General features: G+C 42.5%; 2 protein-coding genes across 5 annotated transcripts; both read left to right on the top strand.

Annotated features, from left to right (window-relative positions):
* Positions 1-3,587: 3,587 nt before the first annotated feature.
* Positions 3,588-7,975, top strand: LOC118087862 (fatty acid-binding protein, liver). The gene is made up of 4 exons (XM_035120910.3): positions 3,588-3,773; positions 5,119-5,291; positions 7,101-7,190; positions 7,856-7,975. Exons 1-4 carry the CDS (start codon positions 3,707-3,709, stop codon positions 7,904-7,906), a joined length of 381 nt encoding a protein of 126 aa, XP_034976801.2. The 5' UTR covers positions 3,588-3,706; the 3' UTR covers positions 7,907-7,975.
* A 5,289-nt stretch (positions 7,976-13,264) lies between these two features.
* Positions 13,265-24,497, top strand: LOC118087702 (interferon alpha-inducible protein 27-like protein 2A). Of its 4 annotated transcripts, none has more exons than XM_035120627.3 (6): positions 13,265-13,366; positions 18,463-18,553; positions 20,902-20,931; positions 22,547-22,579; positions 23,974-24,135; positions 24,231-24,497. In XM_035120627.3, the coding sequence occupies exons 3-6, from the start codon at positions 20,919-20,921 to the stop codon at positions 24,305-24,307; spliced, it is 285 nt and encodes a 94-aa protein (XP_034976518.1). In that variant the 5' UTR covers positions 13,265-13,366; positions 18,463-18,553; positions 20,902-20,918; the 3' UTR covers positions 24,308-24,497. The 4 variants fall into 4 exon arrangements, with proteins under 4 accessions (XP_034976518.1, XP_088528419.1, XP_088528420.1 ...); XM_088672293.1 differs by having other exon boundaries at positions 13,265-13,448; XM_088672294.1 differs by having other exon boundaries at positions 13,265-13,455.
* Positions 24,498-25,119: the final 622 nt, after the last annotated feature.

Raw genomic sequence — 25,119 nt, 5'->3', positions numbered from 1 at the left:
GTAAATGTAACAATATGACACTGTGTAAAATATAACAAGTGTAATTTAGCCTCTTTTTTTAGAACATTTGAAGTCTACTTTGGGTCTTTTTAAAAAATTTTGTATTCTTTTTTAATCTTTTTGTTATATAGGACGAGATATGGATTGTGAGATGGTATGTTGTTGTATATTTTTGTGAAATATGTTTAATCTGTTCAATAAAGATTTATTTAAAAAAACAAAAAGAAAAGAAAGTAAAGAAGAAGAAGAAGAAGAAGAAGAAGAAGAAGAAGAAGAAGAAGAAGAAGAAGAAGAAGAAGAAGAAGAAGAAATTGGCATATGCTAACTTATACGGTATGTAAAGATGCAAATTCAGAAATAATTACAATGATTTAAATAGAAATGCAATACTTCTCACTGCTGTGGGAAAGACTGCTCAACTGACCTGTGTACCTACTCTCTCCAGGTCTGCTGTCAAGGTGCTAAGTGTTGGTGGGCAGCTTCTTCAAGGCCCCTCCTGCTCTCTCTTCCTAGGTCATTTCTTTTTAAACTAGGCTGGAACCAGACAGCCATTCAGACTTTCCTCTGTAAAGTAAGACATGGCCAGCCTGTCTGAGAGAGCCCTAATCTCCATCTCATACATACGTATGTTTTTCTGCTTCAAAGCTAGCTCTGAAAATGTGTTCCTATGCATGGTCTGCATGATTCAGTTGCTATTGGTCCTAGTCTAGGAACCCTTGGAGATTCTCTGAGGAGAAGAGGGCTCTACTCCCTGGTCCATCCCATGTAGGGCTCTGTGTACCAGAGTCCACATCTCCCCAGAACAGATTCCTTGGATGCTGAGGAGAGCCTTGAGGAGATATTCCCACAGCTTGAAACCCCAGGGCCTAGCAGAAGCCAATGGCCACAGAAGGCATCAGCCCATCAACTGACCAGATACAGCATTTAGTTGGTGGGGCCTCTACTCAATAAATACCTAGGCTATAAAAGAAGGAACATACAAATATATGAAGCTGCCTTAAACTTAGTCAGCCTTTTGGTCTGGGGTTTCAGCCAGCAGTCTTTCCCAGACCTACATGGAGATGTCCAGGATTGAAGATGGAACTTTCTACATGCAAGGTCAATGTTCTACCACTGAGCTACAGCCCTTCCCTGTACATCTGCCAGTTGCTCCAGGACCCTGCTGGTAAGACTTTTATGTCCTACCTCTGCAGGATCACTAATTGTGACCCACCCTCAGAAGACTGCCGTAACAGCCAAAGGCCTGTCTGAACAAAAAGCTCTCTGTCTGCTGACGAGAGGAGAGCAGAGAGGGGACCAGCCTAGCCTCCCATGGAAGGGAGTTCTACCATCTGGGAGCAGCCACCGATAAATCCCTCTCTTGTGACCTCACCAAAAGTGCCTGGACCAAAGTCATATAAGGTTTAGCAGGTCAAAACCAGCACTGATTTATGCCTGGAAACAGACCAGTAGCCCCTGGTGCTGTTGCTAACAAGGAGTTTTTAGTGAGAGCCTGGAGTCACCAAGCCTTTCACCACCAGGAGCAAATCAATTCAACAGTACTTTGCAAGCGCAAAGCTGCTCCAAACCAGGACTCATGTTTCTCAAAGTATGGTGCAGGGGTATTAAGATGAAGGGGTGGAAAACAAGTTGCATACGAAAAAAAAAGAGGGGAAGTATTATTCTTCCATTCTGCTATCAGAAGGGGTAGGAGTGCATTGTGTAGTATGCAGGACTAGAAATGGTGATCTAGGTAGGTCAGACCTGGTAGCACACAAATACTACTTCAATTAAGCAATCTCATGGCATATACCTTAAGGTTACACTGCAGTGTAAAGCCTGCCAAAGTTAACAAGCCATTGTCCTGGAGTGATTATTCATCTCTGTTCTTTGGCCCTGTGCCCAAAAGGTGTAGAGGCCTGGAGGCCTGGGGGGGGGTCAAAGACCCATTACTATTTCTGCAGCAGGGTCCCTGTCTCCAGCATCCTAGAGCCATCCAATCAGCATGAAAGGGGAGCTTCGTAGCCACTGAGAAGAAGTCTTCTTACTATTTGTGCTGATTGGAGCCAATCGGAGTGAAAGGAGGGGAGTTGGCCACTGACGATTGGCTCCTAGGGTCACCCTGGAGAAGGCACATGGGAAGAACCCCAATGCTCCAAAACTAAGCATTTAGGAACACTGAAAATGCATAGGTGCCTCCGTTTTCAAGAGAATGGTGTGCAAGTTCTGTTATGCACAACGGAACTTCAAGGAAAACACAACTTGAGTCACTGCAAAGGAAGGTATTGGAGCACTCCAAATCATTTGCCTACGTACGCACATAAAATAATAGCTCTCACTGAAAAGCAACACAGGGAGATCTGCATTGATTGTTGCAATTAACCCCTAATTATTATTATTGTATAATCTAATATTATAAGAGGGTGTGGCTGTCTGTAACTGGGGTATGGCTGTGACTATCATAAACGGACTGTGACCTTCTGAATTTGCCCAAGATGTACAATAGAAGGTTGACACCATGCTAGTGTCCTATGTGATCCACTTGATTTCCTAGCAATCTCAGCTCTGAAGGACCGATCATCAAGCATTCTATCCTCACTCCTGATAAGCCACATTTTCAATATACATTCATTCACCTGGCTGCCTGAGGTGATTCTAGGCAATCAGGAATCAAAACTTTCACAAGGCGGAAGATGGAAGGTAGTTTGTTGTTTTTGCTTTTGCTTTTTAGCCTATGCTAGGAACAAAGGAAGCTGCCTTACACCAAGTCAGGCCATTGGTCCATCTACTTCAGTATTGTCTACACTGACTGGCAGCCGTTGTCTAAGATACTTCCAAGTATCTTTCAAAATTCACATTTTCCAGATTTTGCAAGTGGTTCTCCAACCAAATAAATTTGTTCAGAAATGCTTATATTAGGGGAAGCATGCATAAAAATGCACACATGAATGAAAATAACACAAAATATATTGAGAGAAATTGCTTGCAAAAATGTGCATATTAGTCAAAATTGCATACAGAAGTGTGTGTATTAGGAGAAATGTGCACCAAAATGTTGGCAAATTTTCATAAGGACTTTAAAAAATGCAAACTGCAGGTCTTAACTTTAAACTGGGAAAATGAGAAACTAAAATCAAAATTATCCATCCCTAATGTTCTGTGGTAAAAATCTGAACTGAGGGTGAAGGAGATATATGATATACCAGGGTGAAGTATACACAAAAAAATGCCTAATTATTGAAAATTGCATTTTCATGAGGACTTTTTAATATATATATATATATATATATATATATATATATATATATATATATATCACCAAGTGATGTGGAAATGTAGTAAATGAATTTAAGTGTAGGAAAGTGAGAAACTGAAATTGACAGGTTCAACCACCTTTGCATTGGATTCACCCACCCTAAATACATTGAGGCTTCCTGCCTTCATTGTTACATAAACCCTGGATCTTGAAATAATGTGTGATTTGCCAATGCCTGTTCCTGTGAGGAATCAGTCAAGGCTTGCACTAACGCAATGACCGGAAGGTTATTTCCACAAAGCCAAAATTTAGGATTAATTATTGATAGTTCCTAGTATAATCATTTGCAGCTTGAATCTGGAGAGGATGCAGGATTCACATCTTTATAAATGGCACCCAGGTAAGTTGGGGACACCAACTGCTTTTGCCCTGCACCAGTAGCCTGTCAATTCGTCATTCCTGGTTTCCAAAATGGCATTCAATGGCACGTGGCAGGTCTACAGCCAAGAGAAATATGAAGAGTTCCTGAAAGCTATTGGTAAGCAGCTCCTTGCTTTTTCTGGAAGAGACAAGTTCGCTGGAGTATAATCAGGGGTCTCATGGGAGACCTGCTCTCTCTGCTTTGAGGACTAACAGAATTTGTAAAGTCTTCTGGGCAGAGAAGCAAAGGGCAGGGGTAGGAACCATGCAGACCTCTTTTGCTAGATCAAGGTGAGCAGCATCTTCTGCTACAGAATCAATCTTTCGCTGCAATTAGAAAGCCCTTCTTTGCTACAATTCTGTGATTGTTTCCCTCCAGTTTTGGAGGCCAAGGATAGCTCAGTTGGCAATTAAGACACATAATCTCAGGGTCATGGGTTCAAGCCCCATGCTAGGCAAAATATTCCTGCATTGCTGGGAGTAGGACTAGATGACCCTGGTGGTCCCTTCCAATGCTACATCATTCCTCACCCAGCCATACATTCACAATCACCCCAATTTAGACATCTTCCTGAAACCTTTTCAACTTCAGAATTGCTCTTTTACTGAGAATATAATGCTCCTTGTTTCCAGGCAAGAGGAAGCAATCCTTCAGACAGAAAGCATGCATAGGATTCCCCACCATAGAATGGGGTGGTGGTCACTGCTTAAGAAGGTATTAAATCTAAAAGGAAGGGCCATAGCTCAATGGCAGAGCATCTGATATGGATGCAGAAGATACTGGTTCAATCTCCAGGGTCTCCAGGGAGGGCTGGAAGACAGTCCCCTGCCTGAAACCTTGGAGAGCTGCTGCTAGTTGTTATGGAGTAGATGAATCAGTGGGTCTGACTGAGTACAAGGCAGCTTCCTGTGTTTCTAAAAACAAGTGAGACACATACATGGAGGAAGAGAGGCTTAGCAATGACTATTAGCCATTCACAGTTGGCACCTGCAACCAAATGTTGCCCTTTCTAGGGCTGCTGTTCAGGATTCCAACCCCACCTTCCCTCTGGCTTCTCCTCTCCCCCTTCATACAGTCATTCTGCAGTCAATGAGCATGCTCAGTTTGGGGTCCAAATGAGCATGCTTTAATTTGGAGTCCCCCACAAGCCTGTAGATATATCTCCCAGTCATGTTGAGGTGGTACTGTTTTGGCTACATAAAGGATCGGTTATAAGCCTGGGAAATAGAAGTAATGATAGCAAAATCGAACTTCCATTGCCTGTGAACAATGGTTGCAAGAGAGCAATAGTGGGGGGAGACTGTGCTCCTACTTGAAGGCGTCCCCAGAGGTATCTTGGGGGAAGGGGGAAGTAGGGTGCTCCAATAAGTAGTTCTTTGATCTGATCCAGTCAGGATCTTTCATGTTCTCCATTTATGAACACCACATCTCTCTCTCTCTCTGTCTCTCTCCACCTCCCCAGCTTTGTCAGACGATATCATCAAAGTGGCTAAAGACATTAAGCCCATCACTGAAATCCAGCAAACCGGGAACAGCTTTGTCATCACATCCAAAACCCCCAACAAATCCGTCACAAATTCATTTACTCTGGGGAAAGAAGCAGAAATGACCACTATGGATGGCAAGAAAGTGAAGGTAACTAATGGCTTTGAGAGTTAACAGCATTAGCAGGTGGCTCTTGACGCTGCCGATCGATTGCTCAGGCACATCTGCATCACAGACTAGAGCAGAGTTGGCTCCAATGTAAGAGCTGCTGGAAAACTGTAGCTGGTGAAGATTCCCAGGTGTCTTGCCAGAACTACAGTTCCCAAAGCTCTTTGCTAGAAAGGCATTATAACCACACTTATTTAAAACCGTCTTGTTTGCAATGTACAGAAAAGGACCAGTCCAAGATATTTTGGTGCATAATGTAGAAAACCGACCGCTCCTCACACTGCATGAATCTAACAGGGTTCACAATCTCCTGCGACACTAAGCTGCAGTTGCTGCTCATTTCACTAGGGCTTGAGCAAAAGAAAATCCCATAGGACTGTGCCTCCTGACTCAAATCTGCCCTAGCTGTTTTTACTCTGCCATCCTCAGAGGCATACGATGCAGCTGCTACCTGGTGCAGCTGCCTCACCTGGCTGCTGTTGTCATCCACACTTCTTCTGTTTGCTCTGCTGCTTTCCCCCAGGGAAACCTGTGGTTTAGCACTGAATTGGAATAAATGGCCATCAGGTTTTCCTCGGATTGCTGTTTGTTCCAATTTATGGTCTTGCGAGCGTGGCCATAAAAACCTCCGATCAGAAAATCAGGGCATTCATCTAGCGAAAGAAAGGGGAACCAGCTGTAGCAAGGGAAGAAGGCAAAGGAAGATAAGCTGAGAGCTGTCAGCGCCTCTTAGCTGATCTTCCCCTTTGCCTTCTTTCCCCGCTGCAGCTGGTTCCCCTTTGTGTTCCGCTGGTCTCTGCCCCAGCAGAGACCAGCGGAACACAAAGAGGAACTAGCGGGGGAGGAGGAACTAGGTGTCCGCCCGCTTGCCTTCGCTGAGAAAGCAGGGCGCCTTCTCAGGGAACGCAAGCGGGGAACACCTTGCCCGCCCGCTTGCGTTCCCTGAGAAAGCCGGGCGCCTTCTCGGTGAAGGCAAGCGGTCGGGCCTCTCGCCCCGCACCACCAACACAGAGCGCAACTTCGGACGTCTCCGAAGTTGCGCTCCGTGTCGGGGGAGGCAGGCGGGAGGCGGCGGGGGGAGAAGGTGTTCCCCCGGTACGGAGCGCAACTTCGGACGTCTCCAAAGTTGCGCTCCATGTCGGGGGAGGCAGGCGGGAGGCGGCGGGGGGAAAAGGTCTTCCCCCGCCACTGCTTCTCGCCGCGAAAAGCCGGCATGTGGCTTGGTGGCGGTGGGGGAAAGGCAGTGTGTGTGTGGGAAAGCGAAGGATCCTCCACTCCCCACCCCACCGCCCAACAGAGCGCCCCCCGGAGCCAAAGTGCAGCGCTGCGGGGGCTTTTCGCCATTTGCCTTCCCCGAGCCAAGGGGGAGGCAAACTGCGAAAAGCCCCCGGCCGCAGCGCCGCACTTCGGCTCTGGCACTGGCTTGACGGCAATGGGGAAAAGGCGCAGGATCGTTCCTTCGCCTTTCCCCCACCCTGCCCGACAGAGCCGGATCCGACGAAGCTTCTGAAGCTTCGTCTGATCCGGCTCTGTCGTTGGCAGCAGCAGCGCTTGCTCTCTTGGCTCGGGGAAGCGCCTGCCTGCCTTCCCCGAGCCAAGAGAGCAAGCGTCGCCGCCACCACCAGTTCCCCCGGAGCCCATAGGAACGCATTAATTGACTTTTAATGCATTCCTATGGGAAACAGTGCCTCGCTAGACGAAATTTTCGTAGGACGAATTGAGTCCTGGAACGAATTAATTTTGTCTAACGAGGCACCACTGTAATGGTTTTTCTTCTTCTTTTTTAAACAGTGCACAGTAATCCTGGAAAATGGGAAACTAATAGCCAAATCAGATAAATTCATCCATGAGCACCAAGTAGTAGGCAATGAAATGGTGGAGGTGAGTAAATGCTGATATTTTAAGATGAACAGTTGCAGAAGGGTCACTTTCTCCAAAATAGGGGCTGGGAGAATGTCTGTGTCCTCTGCCTTTGCAAGCTCCTGTTCTCCCAATCCCAGATATGTGGGAAGTATTGGTCAAAAATGCAAGCATTTTGCTCACTTTTATTTTGACATTTTGCATCATGCCACATGGTTCTGCAAAAAAAAACCACAGGCCATATAGAGAAAGGCACTCTGCACATGCTCCAAGGGCACCTGCTCCTTTAACTATTGCAAATGTGGAAGCAATAATTGAAGCAGGTGTAGTTGATAATACAACCAAGAGCATTTTGAACATCACCACCCTATCCCCAGCCCAAGACTACAGCAAACTGGATCTCAGCAGGCATATGCTCCAACAATAGCCATGGCTCGAACAACTCACTCAAAACAGAATAGTTTCATTGGAATGTTTTTGAAGTTAGATTGTAAGCATCAATTAATTTACCAAGGGATCTACTTTTAATTGGTCTCCTGGCTTCAACGATTGCCTCAATTATCTGGTTATCTGCAGTGCTTTGGAACACGTTCTGGTCTACCTAAGCGTTGCTTAGGTACTGTAAGTTTTACATTGGCTAGTTACAGGGCAATTTAGAGAAACCTTTTCCAATTTATCTCCCACAGACCATCACATCTGGCTCAGCAACATTCACCAGACGAAGCCGGAAGGTTTAAAGATGCAGAAGGCAACCCAGTTTTGTAGCAGACTTTTTATATTTGGGGAATAAAGTGCACTGTCCATCACTGATAATGTTTCCTTTCATTTATGGAGGGTAAAGGGAACAGGACGCTGGACTAGATGGGCCATTGGTGTGTTTCAGCAGTAAGGTTCTTCTTAAGTTTAGCAATGCTAAAGGAAATGTAAAGGGACGTTGCTGAAATTGAGAGGATTTTAGTTTTGAAAAGATTCCAAGAAAAGCTTTGGGACGAAAAGAACTCCAGTGTCACCAAATGGAATGGAATGACCATGGCTTGCTGCCAACGCTAGTCCTACTCAGTGTAGATCCACTGAAATTAATGGGCGTGACTAACTTAGACCCATTCATTTCAATGGCTTTACTCCACATAAAACTCAGTTGGATACAACCACAAATTTGTCATGTCAAGTTTGCTTCTCATCAAATAGCAACGATGCATTGTTAAGCATCAAGTGCCTCTTCTCTTGCAAAGGACATCATCTCCTGCCTTTTGCCTCTTTCATGCAAAGCCCTAATATAAGATTCCCAATAGTGCCCCTATAGCTGCCGATAAAGCTGTGCCAATTAATTATAGACCTGCAGCAGCTGAGATGAAAGAAGATCTAGGAACACTGTTACTATAAATCCTCAGCTAGAGGGCCTTGGTACCATAGCTGCCAAGTTATCCCTTTTTTACAGGGATTTTCCCTTATGCTGAATAGGCTTCCTCGCGAGAAAAGCGAAAACTTGGCAGCTATGCTTGGTACATTCGCGTAATAGCTCTCTAAGAGTGACTAGAATAGGATAACAATGCTCACTCCAGCATAGACACATGCTGGTATTGACATCGGTGGTTCAGGGCATGTGTGACGTCACATGAAATGGCTGCTGTGGGGAGCGTGGGCTAAGGCAAAGTGGCTGCCACATCTAAAACAGTAGAAAAAGAGACCAGAACACAAAAAGGTGTGGGCATGTCCCATCAATGGGAAAAAGGAACCAACTTGAATTCAGGGGTGCCAACTTGAACAAAATATTGGGGGGGGGAGCCTGACCTCACATAATTGATCACATGACACAATGTATGCATGCCATTTTGTGGGAGTGGCCAAAGGGCCACCATAAATGTGAATGTGTACCCCTGTAAATCCTTGAGTGTGCTGCTAATAGAAAATTTATGGTAGCCTGTCGCTTTAAGAAACTGCTGGTTTTGCAAGTTGCCGCCCCCTCAAAAAAATTGGGGCAGAATTACAGTTATAATATGTAAATCACAAAGATACAGCACAAAACTGGAACATAAGTTGCTACATGATGCAAATGGCTACACGTAACACAGGTTGCCAACATGCACACTAACACAATGTATTCATGCAAGGTCATAGCAGAACGCAGGGGGAATCAGAGCTTAATCAGCAAAAATAGCCAAGGCTTTTGCGCAAGTACAAAATGAGGTAATGAGAAATACTTTTATGCCTATGATTGGTCTACCAACTTAAATGAGGTTGATACAGCAACCGAGAAATTTTGTTGTTCCTGCAAGGGGACAATGACAATAAAGATTTATTCTATTCTATTCTATTCTATGTATATGATTGATGGAAATTGAAATGCTTTGTTTGAAATTTTATAAATACCACTGCACAGACCACTGGGCGGGGTTCCAGCCTTTGTGAAGTTATCCCACTGTAACACTTTACTGCAGTAAATTAACTTTCTGAATTCTTTCTTCAACCCGACTCATGAGTAATTAATAGTACAAGTGAGATAGCAGATTTGCCTTGCAACAATTTGAATGGCAATGCCCATCAACATTTTATGGGGTGGGGGGCAAAGACTCCTCGGCCCCCAGGCGCAGGAATATTTTTTTTTTTTTTTAAATACATTTTATTCCGATTTTCCAAATTCAACAAATTAACAAAACCAATCTTTTATACAAAATCTTATATTCACATCTTTTACCTTGCTCCGCCGAGCTATGACTTCCCCCCCTCCCTTCATGCGGTTTTCTTGTTAATTCCCTTTTTTGCAGTTCCTTTTTTAACATATTGGTCAATTCGTAAGGTTTATTTTAATCCTGCGAGAGTTTTTAATGATCTACAGTTTTTCTCCATATAGTCCACATATTTACTCCAGTCCTTTTGAAACCTTGTCTCCCCCTGGTCACGAATCTTGCATGTCAATCTAGCAAGTTCAGCATAGTCCATCATTTTTATCTGCCACTCCACAATTGTAGGTAATTCCTGTAGTTTCCATTTTTGGGCTAACAAAGTCCTAGCCGCGGTTGTTGCATACATAAACAGTGTTTGATCTTCTTTTCTAATCTCTCCTCCTATTATTCCTAACAAAAATGCTTCTGGTTTTTTTGGGAAGGTATATCTAAACATCTTTTTCAATTCATTATATAAACTTTCCCAAAATCTTTTAACTTTTTCGCATGTCCACCACATATGATAAAATTCACCATCTTTCTCTTTACATTTCCAGCAACTTTTATCACTCATTCTATACATTTTAGCTAACTTAACTGGAGTTAAATACCATCTGTACATCATCTTATATACATTTTCTTTCAAGGCAGTACATGCTGTAAATCTTAAAGTTTGATTCCATAGTTTCAACCACGCATCATATTCAATATTATGCCCCAAATCTTTTGCCCATTTAATCATCACTTCTTTTGTCAACTCATCTTTTGTATACCACTCCAACAACAGATCATACATCTTTGTCAAAAGCTTTGTTTTGCCTTCTAGCACTTCTATTTGAAATTTGGATCTTTTATCCTCAAAACCTATTTTTCTATCTTCTTTAAGCACATCATTTATTTGATGGTATTCTATCCATCCTGTTAACACTCCTTTAATGTCCTCAAAAGGTTTTAAACTCCATCCTTTTTCAGTTTTCGTCAAGATTTCCTCATACGTGGCCCGCCTCTTTTCCATATTTACTTTCTTAACTGTTAATACCTCTGCTGGTGAGACCCACCAGGGTGTTTTAGTCTCTAACAGCCTTTTATTTCTTTCCCACACCTCGTACAGAGATCTTCTTATCACATGATTCGTAAACCCGGTATGTGATTTCTTTTTGTCATAACATAAATATGCATGCCATCCAAATCTATTGTTAAAACCTTCCAAATCTAACAAGTCCGTATTCTCTAGAGTTATCCATTCTTTTATCCAACAGATACAGGACGCTTCGTAATAAAGTCTCAAGTCTGGCAGGGCGAATCCACCTCTTTCTTTCTTATCTACCAAAATCTTATGTTTTATTCTAGGTTTTCTCCCCTGCCAGACAAATCTTGATAAAATCTTCCCCAGGCGCAGGAATAAGCAAAGCACGCCCAGCAGGTAAGCCATATGTCGGCAACCTCTGGCCCATGGGCCGGATAAACGGCGCAGCCCATGAGCTGCCCGATCACTGAGCCACCCGCTCAGCAAGTCCCCGCGCCACACTGCACTAAACCGGTGCAGCGCGGTGTGGGGACTCGCTGAGTGGTGCTGAAAATCCCATCTGTGCATGCACAGAAGCAATTTCCAGTGCCACGCTGCCTGTGTCCATGTCTGGGCGCTGAAAATCACTTCTGTGCATGTCCGGGCATGTGCAGAAGCAATTTGCGGTGCCGTGCTGCCAATGTCTGGGGCACTGGAAATCGCTTCTGCACATGTCTGGTCATGCGTGCTGCGGGGTGATGCCCTGCCCCCAGGTGCACACCCCCGGTGCCGCCCTGGGTGCCAGAGTGGCTTCCTCTGCCCCTACGGGCGCCCCCGGTTTCCCTCTGGCATCAGTGCTGGTGTCGGTAGAGGCAGGAGGGGTGGGGCAAAATAAAAAAATTCCTTCCAGTAGCACCTTAGATACCAACTCAGTTTGTCATTGGTATGAGCTTTCATGTGCATGCACACTTCTTCAGATACTATTTAATTTGTTTCAACTACGTTAGACCAACACGGCTCCCTACCTGTAACTAAAACTACTGAAGGCATTCAGTGACCTAACTCTAGAAAACAAGAACCAAATACAAGAAAGAATAATAGAGAAGTACCGAGAAGAAAACACACATGTGAATAATAAATTGGCTGAACTGGAAAGCTACCTGGAAATAATAGAAACAGTCATTAAAATCAAACAGGTGGACCTCGAAGACTGTAGTAGATGCTGCAACATCCACTTCCGCAACTTTCCTGAAAAAGTGGAGGAGTAAAGCCCAGCGGATCTAATTGTACGCTGGCTGAAAAATACAACCCCAAACTTGACACTTGAGGTAGATGACCTGGGGAGGGCTCACAGAGCCCTAAAACCTATGCCGAAACCCAGTGCCCCCCCAAGAGACATCATTGTGTGCTTCACACGCTACAAAAAGAAAGAAGAGGTATGGAACAACCTCAGAAACTCAACCAACCATTGATACGGAGACAACCCCATATTGGCCTTACAGGATTTATCTCAGGACACCCAGTGTCTCCAACATCTCTTATTCATCCTGGCCCTGGAACCTTTAGCAATCCAAATCCGAGCAGCCACAGACATCAAGGGAGTGCAAATAAAAGGCAGAACCTATAAATTGGGGCTCTTTGCAGACGACCTAATGGTCGCAACACCAGACCCCATAAGCACAGTAACATCCCTAATCAGAGAACTCAACACATTTACAACGTATCGGACCTACAGGTAAATTTTGCAGTTGGAAGCTATGTGCTTCAACACCGTTCCTCACACCCAGAAGGAACTCATTAACACCACCAAGATAAAACTTTGCCACACCAATTTCAGATACCTAGGGGGTTCAAATAACCAGAAAGCTCAATAAATTATACCTCCATAACTACAAGCCCCTGTGGTGACAAATTAACAAAGACCTAAAGAGATGGAACAACATAAACTTCACTTTCTCAGACAAAATAGCCATGATCAAAATGATCACCCTCCCAAAACTAACCTACCTATTCCAAACCCTCCCAATCTGGATTCCCCCAACCCAACTCCGCAAATGGCAGAGAAAACTACACTTATAATGTGTTTCAGTGTATCTGAAGAAGTGTGCATACACACGAAAACTCATACCAATGACAAACTTAGTTGGTCTCTAAGGTGCTCCTGGAAAGGTTTTTTGTTTGTTTGTTTGTTTCAAATATTTGTGTATCACTTTCATTTCTCTCGTTCTCCTCAGAGGACTGGGAAACAGAAACCTAAAGATTTGTGGGTTGGTCCCTGGACGTTACTTAGTAACTGAGGCAGGGCTGCAGCATGGAACTAGAGTCCAGATTCTGTTTACATTGGTGGAGCATCCTGTCAATCAGTAGCCTCTCCTCACTATAAAAGGAGGGACCCCTGACCATTAGGTCCAGTCGTGACCGACTCTGGGGTTGCGCCCGCGGCGCTCATCTCGCATTATTCTTCTCACTACAGAGAAGGATATAAACAAGAGGGGGCAGTGGCTGCAGATACACAAGAAGAGGAGTGGGTGAGTAGGAACTTCTCGCAGGGTTACCCAAAATAAGCAACAATAAAAGCAACAATACCTTCATTTAAGAAAAGAAAATCTGGTGAGAGGTAACTTAATACAGTACAATTGTTCATATTGTTAGCAATTTGTTAACTTAATACAACATATATAGGATAGATTGAAACAAGCCGACTCCTCATATACGGTAATTGGCAGCTGCTTGTTAAATTTCTGGATTAAAGTAATATGGAAATGTTAGGTAGGAAATTTTAAAAATTAACTCTTTGGCTGTGAGGACATTAATAATAATAATAATAATAATAATAATAATAATAATAATAATAATAAATTTATTATTTAAACCCCGCCCATCTGGCTGAGTTTCCCCAGCCACTCTGGGTGGCTTCCAGCAGAACATTAAAATGCAATAGTCTATTAAACATTAAAAGCTTCCCTAAACTGGGCTGCCTTCTAGTATTCTTAGATGTAACACTGTTATCTAAAAGTCTGGTAGCTGTTTTTCTCTTTGACATCTGGTGGTAGGGCGTTCCACAGGGTGGGTACCACTACCGAGAAGGCCCTCTGCTGGTTCCCTGTAACTTGGCTTCTCGTAGTGAGGGAACCGCCAGAAGGCCCTCAGCACTGGACCTCAGTATCCGGGCAGAATGATAGGGGTGGAGACTCCCCTTCAGGTATACTGGACCGAGGCCATTTAGGGCTTTAAAGGTCAGCACCAACACTTTGAATTGTGTTCAGAAACGTACTGAGAGCCAATGTAGGTCTTTCAAGACCGGTGTTATGTGGTCTCGGCGGCCGCTCCCAGTCACCAGTCTAGTTGCTGCATTCTGGATTAATTGTAGTTTCCGGGTCACCTTCAAATGCCCCACGTAGAGCGCATTGCAGTAATCCAAGCGAGAGATAATTAAGAGCATGCACCACTCTGGCGAGACAGTCTGCGGGGAGGTATGGTCTCAGCCTGCGTACCAGATGGAGCTGGTAGACAGCTACCCTGGATACAGAATTAACTTGCGCCTCCATGGACAGCTGTGAGTCCAAAATGACTCCCGGGCTGTGCACCTGGTCCTTCAGGGGCACAGTTACCCCATTCAGGACCAGGGAGTCCTCCACACCGGCCCACCTCCTGTCCCCCAGAAACAATACTTCTGTCTTGTCAGGATTCAACCTCAATCTGTTCGCCGCCATCCATCCTCCAACCGCCTCCAGACACTCACACTTTACTTCTCCTTAGTATAACCTGGTGGCTGTTGGTTGTTTTCATGGTACTATGGATTTTTAATCATACAAGTTTGCACATTTTAAATTTACATTTAGTTATATTAAAAGCACAGTGCAGTATTCGGGGGTGAAACTATGCTTTCTTGCACCGAGGTCAAAGACACACACACACCATAGGCATTTGCGTACACAAACACATCTCAACACATTTGTTCGTAACAAGTAGACAAAATATTATTTGAATACAAAGTTTTGCTTTAAAAAAAAAATCCCCCCAGCATAATTTACACAACAGAATATCCAAGGTAACTTATATCATATGACTGGAATGTAATTGAAATCAATAAGATTTTGGAACACAAAAATAAAGAAAATCATCAATTCATCAATTATAGCACGTGGGGGCCCACCTTATCTAAATTATATAATTTGGTATCTTAATGATTGATATTATTATTATTATTATTATTATTATTATTATTTATTTTTAATAATCTTTATTGAAATTTTTATCAAAACATACAAATGAAAACCAAAACACACATAACTAAAAACAAATCAGAAAAAATACAAGCCAACAAAACAATTTTTAAAAACAAACCTATCCTAAATAACCTATTATTCTAACAGAAAAACACAGATAAATCAAGAACTATGCAAATAAACCTACATTCAATCAATCTTCCCTCATCTCCAACTTCCACTTATTGTCCTCTCAGGCTAATAAATTAGATCCTTCCATTACTGCTTTGCCTTACTATAATTTAGGCATTATAGATTTATAGATCATCTTTATTTTAATATTTATTTTATCAATCCGGGGTATTAGAAATAGAGCCAAGACTTTAATGTGGGGCATTGTTTTTTCATATAATCACCAAATTTTTCCCAACTTTGGCAAAATTTCTGATTGCTACTTCCTCTAATTAATTCCGTTAATCTGAACATACCTCAATAACTAAATAATTTATCCTGCCACTCCTTAATACTCGGGGCCTCTTGTTGTTTTTTTCCAATATGTAGCTACATATTAATGATTGATATTGTATTATAATTTGGTATTGTTATAATGAGGCTATTGTTGGATTATAATTGAAAATTAATAAAAATTATTATTAAAATAAAGTAAAAATGACACCCCCTCTGGAGGCTTCATATGCAGCAAAAAATGTGGCTACCCCCCCCCACCCCCAACTAACTTTTTCCACCAATGCCTTTCTTACTGGCTCTTCTATGCCTTTTAGCAGCAGCCTGGCCTGCTGAAATTATTATATCTCTGAAAATTTTCCCGCCAGGCAGATGACAGAGTGAGGAACCCTCTTCCCAGCACTTTGTTTATCTGCATGAGTTCCCTGAGAAGAGGGATTGGTTGCTAAACCACTTTATCAGATGCAAAGAATTATCCTAAATTGGCCAAGTGATGTACACCAGAGGTCAGCAAACTCTTTCAGCAGGGGGGCAGTCTACTGTCCCTCAGACCTTGTGGGGAGTTGGACTATAGAGGGGGGGGGGGGGTTGAGCAAATTCCTATGCCCCACAAATAACCCAGAGATGCATTTTAAATAAAAGCACACATTCTACCCATGTAAAAACACACTGATTCCTGGACCGTCCGTGGGCCGGATTTAGAAGATGCTTGGGCCAGATCCGGCCCCTGGGCCTTTGTTTGCCTACCCATGATGTACCCGAATGCTTGGGAAGCAGAGGGTAAATAAGGCTTAACTGCTTTATTTACACATAAACAAACTGGGAACTCGACATTATGGCTCCCTCTCTCTGGCATCACAAAGAAAGAAACAAAGGAAACAACAGAGAAAGAACAAAGGAAACAACAGTCCCACTTCAGGAACACGTAAGACAAACATCCTGTCTTCATCACTTCCGCTCTGTGGAATGAAAACACACACAGTCATATGATATACAATAAACCTATGACTGCAGACGGGGAATGAATCTCCCAACAATGGAGAGGTCAGGAGGGAAACAAAATGCAAAAAAAAGCCCAGGCAGTTGGTAATTGTGTAAAGGGAAATAATAATAATAATACCCTGCTCTTCTGGGCATAAATACCCAGCCACTCTGGGCCGCTTCCAGCAAAATATAAAAACAATAAAATGCCACACAGTAAAAACTTCCCGAAACAGAAACCAGCAGAGGATGATAATTGTCACTGTAACTATTTAGGGACTGATTGTTAAACCACTTTGATACTTGTTGCTCTCAAACAGGAACAGGGATCTCCTAACAACTCTCAGCACCCTCAACAAACTATAGTTCCCAGTATTCTTTGAGGGAAGCCATGATGACCATTTAAAGTGGTGTAATACTGTCAACCAGCACATGGGCGTAGCCAGGATCTTTGTTGTGGGACACACACACACACAGGATTTGGTTAGTGGGGCAGAACCAACATGACTGGTCAGTTAGTTAAGTATTTATATTGTTTTACTTCCCTGGAAAAGACCCTGATGTTGGGAAAGATTGAGGGCACTAGGAGAAGGGGACGAGATGGTTGGACAGTGTTCTCGAAGCTACGAACATGAGTTTGACCAAACTGCAGGAGGCAGTGGAAGACAGGAGTGCCTGGTGTGCTCTGGTCCATGGGGTCACAAAGAGTCGGACTAAACAACAACAACTTGATCTAGGGGGGGGAGCTGCTTCCCCCCCCGCCTCCCCTTGGCTACACCCATGAACCAGAGTCCTTTTTTAGCTCATGGAAGCTTATGCTGGATATAATTTGCTAGAAATAAACAGTAAATTGCAAGAACTCCGCCGCTGCCAGATGCACTTTCATTCCATCTGCCTCATTTACTTAGAAATCTTCCTTTTGACCAATATTTATGATTAAAGAGAAACTCTTCATTACACCAGGATTTCAACATCTCTGCTAGGAAGATGACTGCTTCCCTTGTCCAACGCGGATACTCGCAGAACACTAAGTGAAGCGCTAAGGAGAATGGAAAAGATAAATAGACAAGATCTATTTAAATCACACCTGGACAAGATGAATAATACTCGCATCACTTCCACTTTACAATATACATCTCGTACATCTATTATTAAAGCCATTGTTTACAAACACTGGCATTTACTCTCCAATATTCCTGGTTGTTTCGGACTTAGAAAAACACAATCCTTCAAAGATTTTTTGGTAAAATCAGATATACTTCCGAAAACCACAATAAGAGAAGATCTTCCCTGTGGCCACTTCAAATGTGGAAGAAATGTGGGAACCGGCCCAAACGCCGGTAAGTCTGGGGACCCCTGCTCTAGGCCTATTAAGCTCAGAATGTGGCTTTACTCCACATAAAACTCAGTTGGATACAACCACAAATTTGTCATGTCAAGTTTGCTTCTCATCAAATAGCAACATAACCCGCTTTCACCGCAAGAATAACGACAGACTCCTTCTTCAACAAGAATCCAAATTTATTCATCTCTTTAACGCATTACATCCATGGGGCTTGAACAACAGTCTTGACTTTACAGCATTTTTATAATTATCTTTGGATCTTGATACCACATTGAGTTCATCCATGTTCCTGTGCCTTTAAAATATCTTAGCACATTCTAGTATTCTTAGTCGTGAAGCTGAGGCTCCAATACTTTGGCCACCTCATGAGAAGAGAAGAATCCTTGGAAAAGACCCTGATGTTGGGAAAGATTGAGGGCACTAGGAGAAGGGGACGACAGAGGACGAGATGGTTGGACAGTGTTCTCGAAGCTACGAACATGAGTTTGACCAAACTGCGGGAGGCAGTGCAAGACAGGAGTGCCTGGCGTGCTATGGTCCATGGGGTCACGAAGAGTCGGACACGACTAAACGACTAAACAACAACAGTATTCTTAGATGTAACACTGTTCCTTTAACTTTGCAGCAAACCACACCTTCTGTTTTATTTAAATCCTGCAAACAGTCTGAGCTAGCAAGGCAAACATACTTGGTACACTCTGACCATTAAAACATTGGTAAGCTACCTCTGTCTATTATAAGCGATAGAACTTTGTATTTAGAAAACATGTATTTTTTATGTAAGGACAATTACTTTAAGATGTTTTATCATTTAAAACATAGACAAGCTACCTCTGTCTATTATAAGCGATTTAACTCTGTATTTAGAAAACAGAATGTAATTTTGGTGTAAGGATAGTTATTCTTTGATATACCTTCAATGTTCATTTAAACATAGTTATCTCTTTCTTTTACAAACTTTGTGTTTAGAAATCCGAACATATTTTTGTTATAAGGATAATTACTCTAAGATTTATTTCTAATGTTCAATTTTTCAACATTCCAGCTGATGAAGAATTGTCGAAACAGGGCCTTGTCCTGGGATTTTTTCACTGGAATTTATTTTTATTTGCCTATTATACTGGAATCAGGGTGGATTTGATTTAAATCAAACTTATTTAAATCACGATTTAAATCACGATTTAAATCACTAGTCAGTAAGGCTTGTTTTAAATCATAATTTTCTACATAAAGACTAATTCTTGCTGGTATAACTTTAATATGCTAGTAGATGAAGATTTTTAGAATAACAACTTTTCATATTAGTTTTTTTATCCCCAGTTTAATAGGTTAATCAGGAGAAAAATAATCATTACCTTAATAATAACAATTTAAATAGATTTATTCAACTGAAACCATAACATTACAGCATATGTTATTTGCTTAAACAAACATCCATGTTTGTTAACTAATTTGGCTAAACAAAAACAAAATATATATATTTTAAGAAACTTAGACTGTCAGCCCAGCCTACACATGAAAAACTTAAATACTGTCCACTCCAAACAATCAGAAAAATATTGTTTCTATTCTATTCACTGAACTTCTTGAAACTTAGCACTGAGGGGGTTGATTCTGTATTCATAGGTTTGTAGAACAATAGGATTAAGGTCTTTTTCTCAACTCTGTTCATGTTATAACATTTTTGCTGTGAAGAAGAGGCATGTGATCTCTGCTGAGTCAAATTCAGTTTTGAGAACTGCAAAAGTAAACCAAGCATCTTTGATAATATCTTGTAGGCAGAGAAACTGCCCAATAATCTTACAAAAACCTCTGGAAGAGCATGACATTGTGAATGGATTAATGGAATTTATTTACCAAAAAAATTAAACATATACAACCTTATTCTACATAATTAAAAAAACTAATCTTTATTTCATGATGGAACAACCTTTGGATGGTAATATATTTTCCTAAAAAAGCATTTTATTTTTAAAAATCCAATTTAAATTTAAAAAATCCGATTTTTATTATTATTATTTTTTAAAGCATTGATTTTTATCCACCCTGACTGGAATTGATTCCCATTTGAATTCAGCATTACATAAATAAAACCTTTTGAAGATTTACTTGAAATTCATCTTCCTCTTGGCCCGAGTTCTTGCAATTTACCTTTTATTTCTGGACTTCACGAAGAACTGCAATTTCTACAGGATATAATTTGCTAGTCATTATGTTACCATGAGACTCTTGGTTGCTTTTGCTGCAACACAGAGTTAACACAGCAGTCCGCCTCGCCCCCCGCCCCCGGGAATTGTTTTAAGCAAATCATTTTAACAGTGTGGTGGCATAATGTGGGAGTGGGTTCTGGACACAGTGGGAGTCTGAGTGGTTGTTAGTTAAGAACATAAGATCTTGCTGGATCAAGCCAATGGTCCATCTACCGGTAGTCTAGAATCCTGTTTTCACAATCCAGATGCATCTGGAAAACCCTCAATCGCAACTCCAGTGGTTTCCAGCAACTGGCATTCAGAAGCATTGTGGCCTCTGAACTGGAAGCAGAGCACAGCCATCATGGCTTGTAGCCACTGATTGCCATGTCCTCCATGAATTTGTCCAGTCCTCTTTTAAAGCCACCCAAAATTGGTGGCCGTCACTGCCTCCTGTGGGATAAGGTTCCATAGTTTAACACACAATTGTACAGTTACAGGTAGGTAGCCGTGTTGGTCTGAGTCGAAGCAAAATAAAAAAAATCCTTCAGTAGCACCTTAAAGACCAACTAAGTTTTTATTTTGGTATGAGCTTTCGTGTGCATGCACATCAGCAGCCGTTAACAGCCATCCACAGGTTTACCACTCCCATCAGCCCATCACCCATTCCCACCTACCCCCACCACCCTCTGTATATATATATAAGGGTCTGACACTTCTGTTTCCAGTGTATCTGAAGAAGTGTGCATGCACACGAAAGCTCATACCAAAATAAAAACTTAGTTGGTCTTTAAGGTGCTACTGAAGGAATTTTTTTATTTTACACAATTGTACACTGCATTATCCTAACAAGAGTTTATGGCACCTCTATTCAGGTCTTCAAGAAGTCAGCATGATTGACCCAGGTAAGAGAGCCTGTTTACTTTCTTGGGGATTGGGTAACTGTAACCTTATAGTCCAAAGCAGTTGTCTCAAACTCTCAGTCAGTGACACAAACTCTCCTCACCTCCACCCCCACTCAGCGCAGATTAAAATTGGTAGCATTCTTCACTGTTAGGATCTGTTGACACTATGGCATTAATGTGTACACAGGTAAGGTAAAAGGGTAAAGGACCCCTGGATGTTTAAGTCCAATCAAAGGTGACTATGGGGTTGCAGCACTCATCTCGCTTTCAGGCCAAGGTAGCTGACATTTCTCCACAGACAGCTTTCCGGATCATGTGGCCAGCATGACTAAACCACTTCTGGCACAACGAAACACTGTGACGGAAACGAGAGTGCACGGAAACACTGTTTACCTTCCCGCCGCAGTGGTATCTATTAATCTACTTGCACTGGTGTGCTTTTGAACTGCTAGATTGGCAGAAGCTGGGACAGAGCAACAGGAGCTCATCCCCTCAAAGGATTTGAACCACCGGCAAGCCCAAGAAGCTCAGAGATTTAGAACACAGCGCCACCCACATCCCAGTACACAGATCACTGTTTCTGTGCATGTATTTGTGTGCCTTCATCCACATAGGAGTGCTTTTAATTTTATGTTGCCAAAATCTACCTTAATGTTCATGCACACTAGTAGGCAGTACTTGGTTAAATCTGTGTGTTGCCCCACACTTCAATTAGATCTTCCCTGTTCCTGAAACTGGAGGTCTCTTGTCGGTATGAATGCAAGTATTTCAAAATATTGTACAACTGTATACATAGTGACCAAGACTGGATGAAAGAATTGAACAAATCTGAAATACTTTTCTTCCAGCTCTGCATGGGCAGTTACATGCTCTTGTAACATCTTAGATTAATGTAACAGGCCACAACTTGGGCAGCTTTGGAAAACAGCATGGAAACTGAAGCTGCTTAAGAAAATCCCCCTGTGCCATTACGTTGGAAATTGCCAGTTTGAAATACATCTTGCCCAGCATTAAAAGATTTGCACTGGATAACAGTTCATTTCTGGGCACAGTGCCAATTGAAAGCTTCCACTTCCCTCTGTCATAGGTAGGGATGGAGGAGAAACTCATTTCCGTTCAAATTTAAAGGTGAACCTCCCTAATTTGCACTTTCAGAAGCAGTACAAGAACCAAAACAACAACCCTTTGAAATACGCACTTCTCAGAATTTTGCAATGCAGTTCTTCAGCCAAGCAATGTGTACAAAAAGGGACGCACTGTCCTTAAAAATGTGGAAAAATTAGTAAAAATAACATTTTTAAAAATGTATTGTTTTAGAGAAATTGCTTTGCAAAAAAAAGTGTGCACTAGGGAATATTGCATACAAATGTATATATTACGAGAAATTAGCATTAAAATGTTGATAAATTTTCATGAGAATTTGTTTGTATTTGCTTTTAAATCAAGCTGAAATGGAAATGTGGAGAACTGAACCTGAGATTATAAAACGCGAGGAACAGAAAGGAACTGAAACTGACAAATATGCCCATCATAGTTGTAGCTCACCTGATGCTTTTTTGCATTTTATATGTACTTGAGATCCATTATGACTTATTAAAACAAGTTTCTCTTTCAGTAACTGCAGTTTTGGGGGGTGTGGCCACCTTTGGTAAGTCTTTAGTAATATGGATTTGCAGTTGGGCAGGTTTTGGTGATTATCTTGCTTGCAGCAGCGTGAATGAAGCTTGCCAGTCATTGGAAATGGTGGAGTTCACAATTAAAATCTGCCTTGATGAGATCTGTGAAATGGCTTTGACAGAACACCTGGCATATCAAAACAGAATAACTGAAGGGATAGCCAATAGCATTGAATTTAACAAAATTTGGGTGCCCTTTCCGCATTAAGCAAATATCTATATATCGTAGTCAGTTCCCCCACACTTTTTTCAAGAAAAAATGCACTGGTAGCAGGGATAGCCAAAGCAGGAAGGATGGCAGGGGTGGGTGAATGAAGGAGAGAAACAAACTGCCACGACTGTCAGAAACACAGCTTAAGTTATGGCAAGTTGTTGTGAGCAGATGCTAGTGCTGGTGAAAAGGTTTGTTTCCCCCCTCACTCCACTGGTCTCAGAAACAGTGACTGGTCTAGGGCTACTCTGAATTCTTAAAGCGAAAAAGGGACTTGAATCAAATTCTCCCCAAGCCCACGTTTCTAGGCGCCTGGTTGCCTCCCCCTCCCAAAATCAATGAGGTCTGGACGCAAAATTATGCATTTGCTTGATTGGGCATATTTTTAGAATCCACCTTATTCTTATGGCATTAAATTGTTTTCTATTGCCTTTAAATGTTGTGTTTTAATTGTTGTAACCTGCTTTGGGACCTTAGGGTAAAAGATGGATTGACGATGACGATAGGTGGAGAGGTTTACACACCAAGTCGTCTGAATTAGGCGCTCCTAGTTTAATTGTTTTAGATCACGCTTTCTCAAACTCGGCCCTCCAGATGCTTTTGGCCTACAACTCCCATGATCCCTAGCTGACAGGACCAGTGGTCAGGGATGATGGGAAATGTACTCTCAAAACATCTGGAGGGCCGAGTTTGAGGAAGCCTGTTTTAGATGATAAGCAACCAGGAGGTGCTTCCCCTCACATCCTAGCAGGGCTCCATGAACTCGCATTCTCACTCTCTCCTTGTACCAATTGCAAAAGCCGTAAAATGATGTCAGAGTTTTCCCCCCAATCCCTACTCTCTTGCCATCCAGCAACTTCCCCTGAGAGTGCATGGAGGCTCAATGATCCACAGAGGCCTTTTACTCCCCAATTAGCAAGATAAGTGAGTTCTCTCAGGGGGGTGCCACAGACCACCACCCCACCACCCCATTTGGAAACCACTGCTCTAAATACCCCAGCCCAAGAGTCTGTTCAGCCGCCTTAGCTTTTGAAATTAGAGTCAGAAATTAAGAGTCCTAGGACCCACAGCAAATACAGTTAAGCACTGTGGTCTAGCCAATTTAGATTTAAGGCTTCTATCGAGTAACCTATACCTAATTCTGTGTTCTTGCAGCAGTGACCACGATTGGAGTCCCTGTTGCATTGGGAGCAGCAGGCTTCACTGGAGCTGGGATTGTAGCTGGCACTGTGGCTGCAAAAATGATGTCAGCAGCGGCCATCGCCAGTGGTGGAGGAGTAGCAGCTGGGAGCATTGTTGCCGCGCTTCAGTCAGTCGGTATGTCTGCTGCTCTCAGCACAAGAACCACATGATTGGCAGAGCCAATCTTGAGATCTTCATCACAATAACTGTGTGCCTTAATCATCTTCTAGGTGCTGCTGGACTGTCTGCTTCTACCACAGCTGCAGTGACAGCTGGTGGAGCACTGCTGTCTGCCATCGTCCTTTAAGAAGAAAACACACATACACAGAGGCAATATCTACTTGGAAAAGCAGTACTTGGAAGATTATGCTTTGCCGTCAACAGCATAACTCACTTGACTTACCTTAAGCAAAATGTGATTTTAATCAATGCTACATTATTCCTACTTGCCAAAATGTGCAACAACCAATAAAGCTTTGAGAATTAAACAACAAGAAGTGTGTTAGCAAGAAAGCTGATTGGTGGCATCACACAACACACATGTAAAATACTTGCTGTCCCATGAGGAAAAGATCCATGTTTTCCTTAGGCTTTTGACTTGTGTTGTGCTGCCTCTGGGGAAAACTCAATTTCCCCTCTTTACACAATTATGAGGTTCTTAGTTGAGAATCCCATTCTGATTGGAGTCCAGACCTGTACTGAGGCCCCCCAGTAACAGAGCTCTGAATTCGCAGTAGACTCAGAACCAATAGAGGAAAACACTCCTTTGCAAAGTTGTGATGGTCGGTAGCTTTGATGGGACATGGGATCAGATGGATGGCAGATATGGGACAGTTGCATATTCCTGCATTGCAGGGGTTGAGCTAGATGATCCTCAGGGTCCCTTCCAGCTCTCCCTTGTTCTATGACACCAAGGGCTGTTGATGACTATTAATCACAATAGTTATTTGGAACATTGAGCAGACTATACTGGGAACAAGCATGGGACAGGCCTGCCTGTTAAGCATTCAAGGGCGGTCTTTCAGCACTTACCACAAACTGTTTGGAGAACTTTTGAACTTGGGGTATGTGCTACTTAAAAGCAACAATGTTAAATGGAAACACCAGACAAAATTTGAA

The sequence above is a fragment of the Zootoca vivipara genome, chromosome 6, assembly GCF_965207765.1.
Source record: "Zootoca vivipara chromosome 6, rZooViv2.hap1.1, whole genome shotgun sequence".
Classification (NCBI taxonomy): Eukaryota; Metazoa; Chordata; class Lepidosauria; order Squamata; family Lacertidae; genus Zootoca; species Zootoca vivipara.
This window is presented reverse-complemented; position numbering and strand designations above follow the sequence as displayed.

What these genes read in the sequence shown, in the direction of transcription:
- LOC118087702 (XM_088672292.1), top strand. An exon ending in GGGGGGTGTGGCCACCTTTG is followed by an intron (nt 22,580 to 23,973) that starts GTAAGTCTTTAG and finishes GTGTTCTTGCAG; the next exon opens with CAGTGACCACGATTGGAGTC. An exon ending in TGCCGCGCTTCAGTCAGTCG is followed by an intron (nt 24,136 to 24,230) that starts GTATGTCTGCTG and finishes ATCATCTTCTAG; the next exon opens with GTGCTGCTGGACTGTCTGCT.
- LOC118087862 (XM_035120910.3), top strand. Translation starts at nt 3,707, where the DNA reads ATGGCATTCAATGGCACGTGGCAGGTCTACAGCCAAGAGAAATATGAA. An exon ending in TGGATGGCAAGAAAGTGAAG is followed by an intron (nt 5,292 to 7,100) that starts GTAACTAATGGC and finishes TTTTTTAAACAG; the next exon opens with TGCACAGTAATCCTGGAAAA. An exon ending in TAGGCAATGAAATGGTGGAG is followed by an intron (nt 7,191 to 7,855) that starts GTGAGTAAATGC and finishes TATCTCCCACAG; the next exon opens with ACCATCACATCTGGCTCAGC.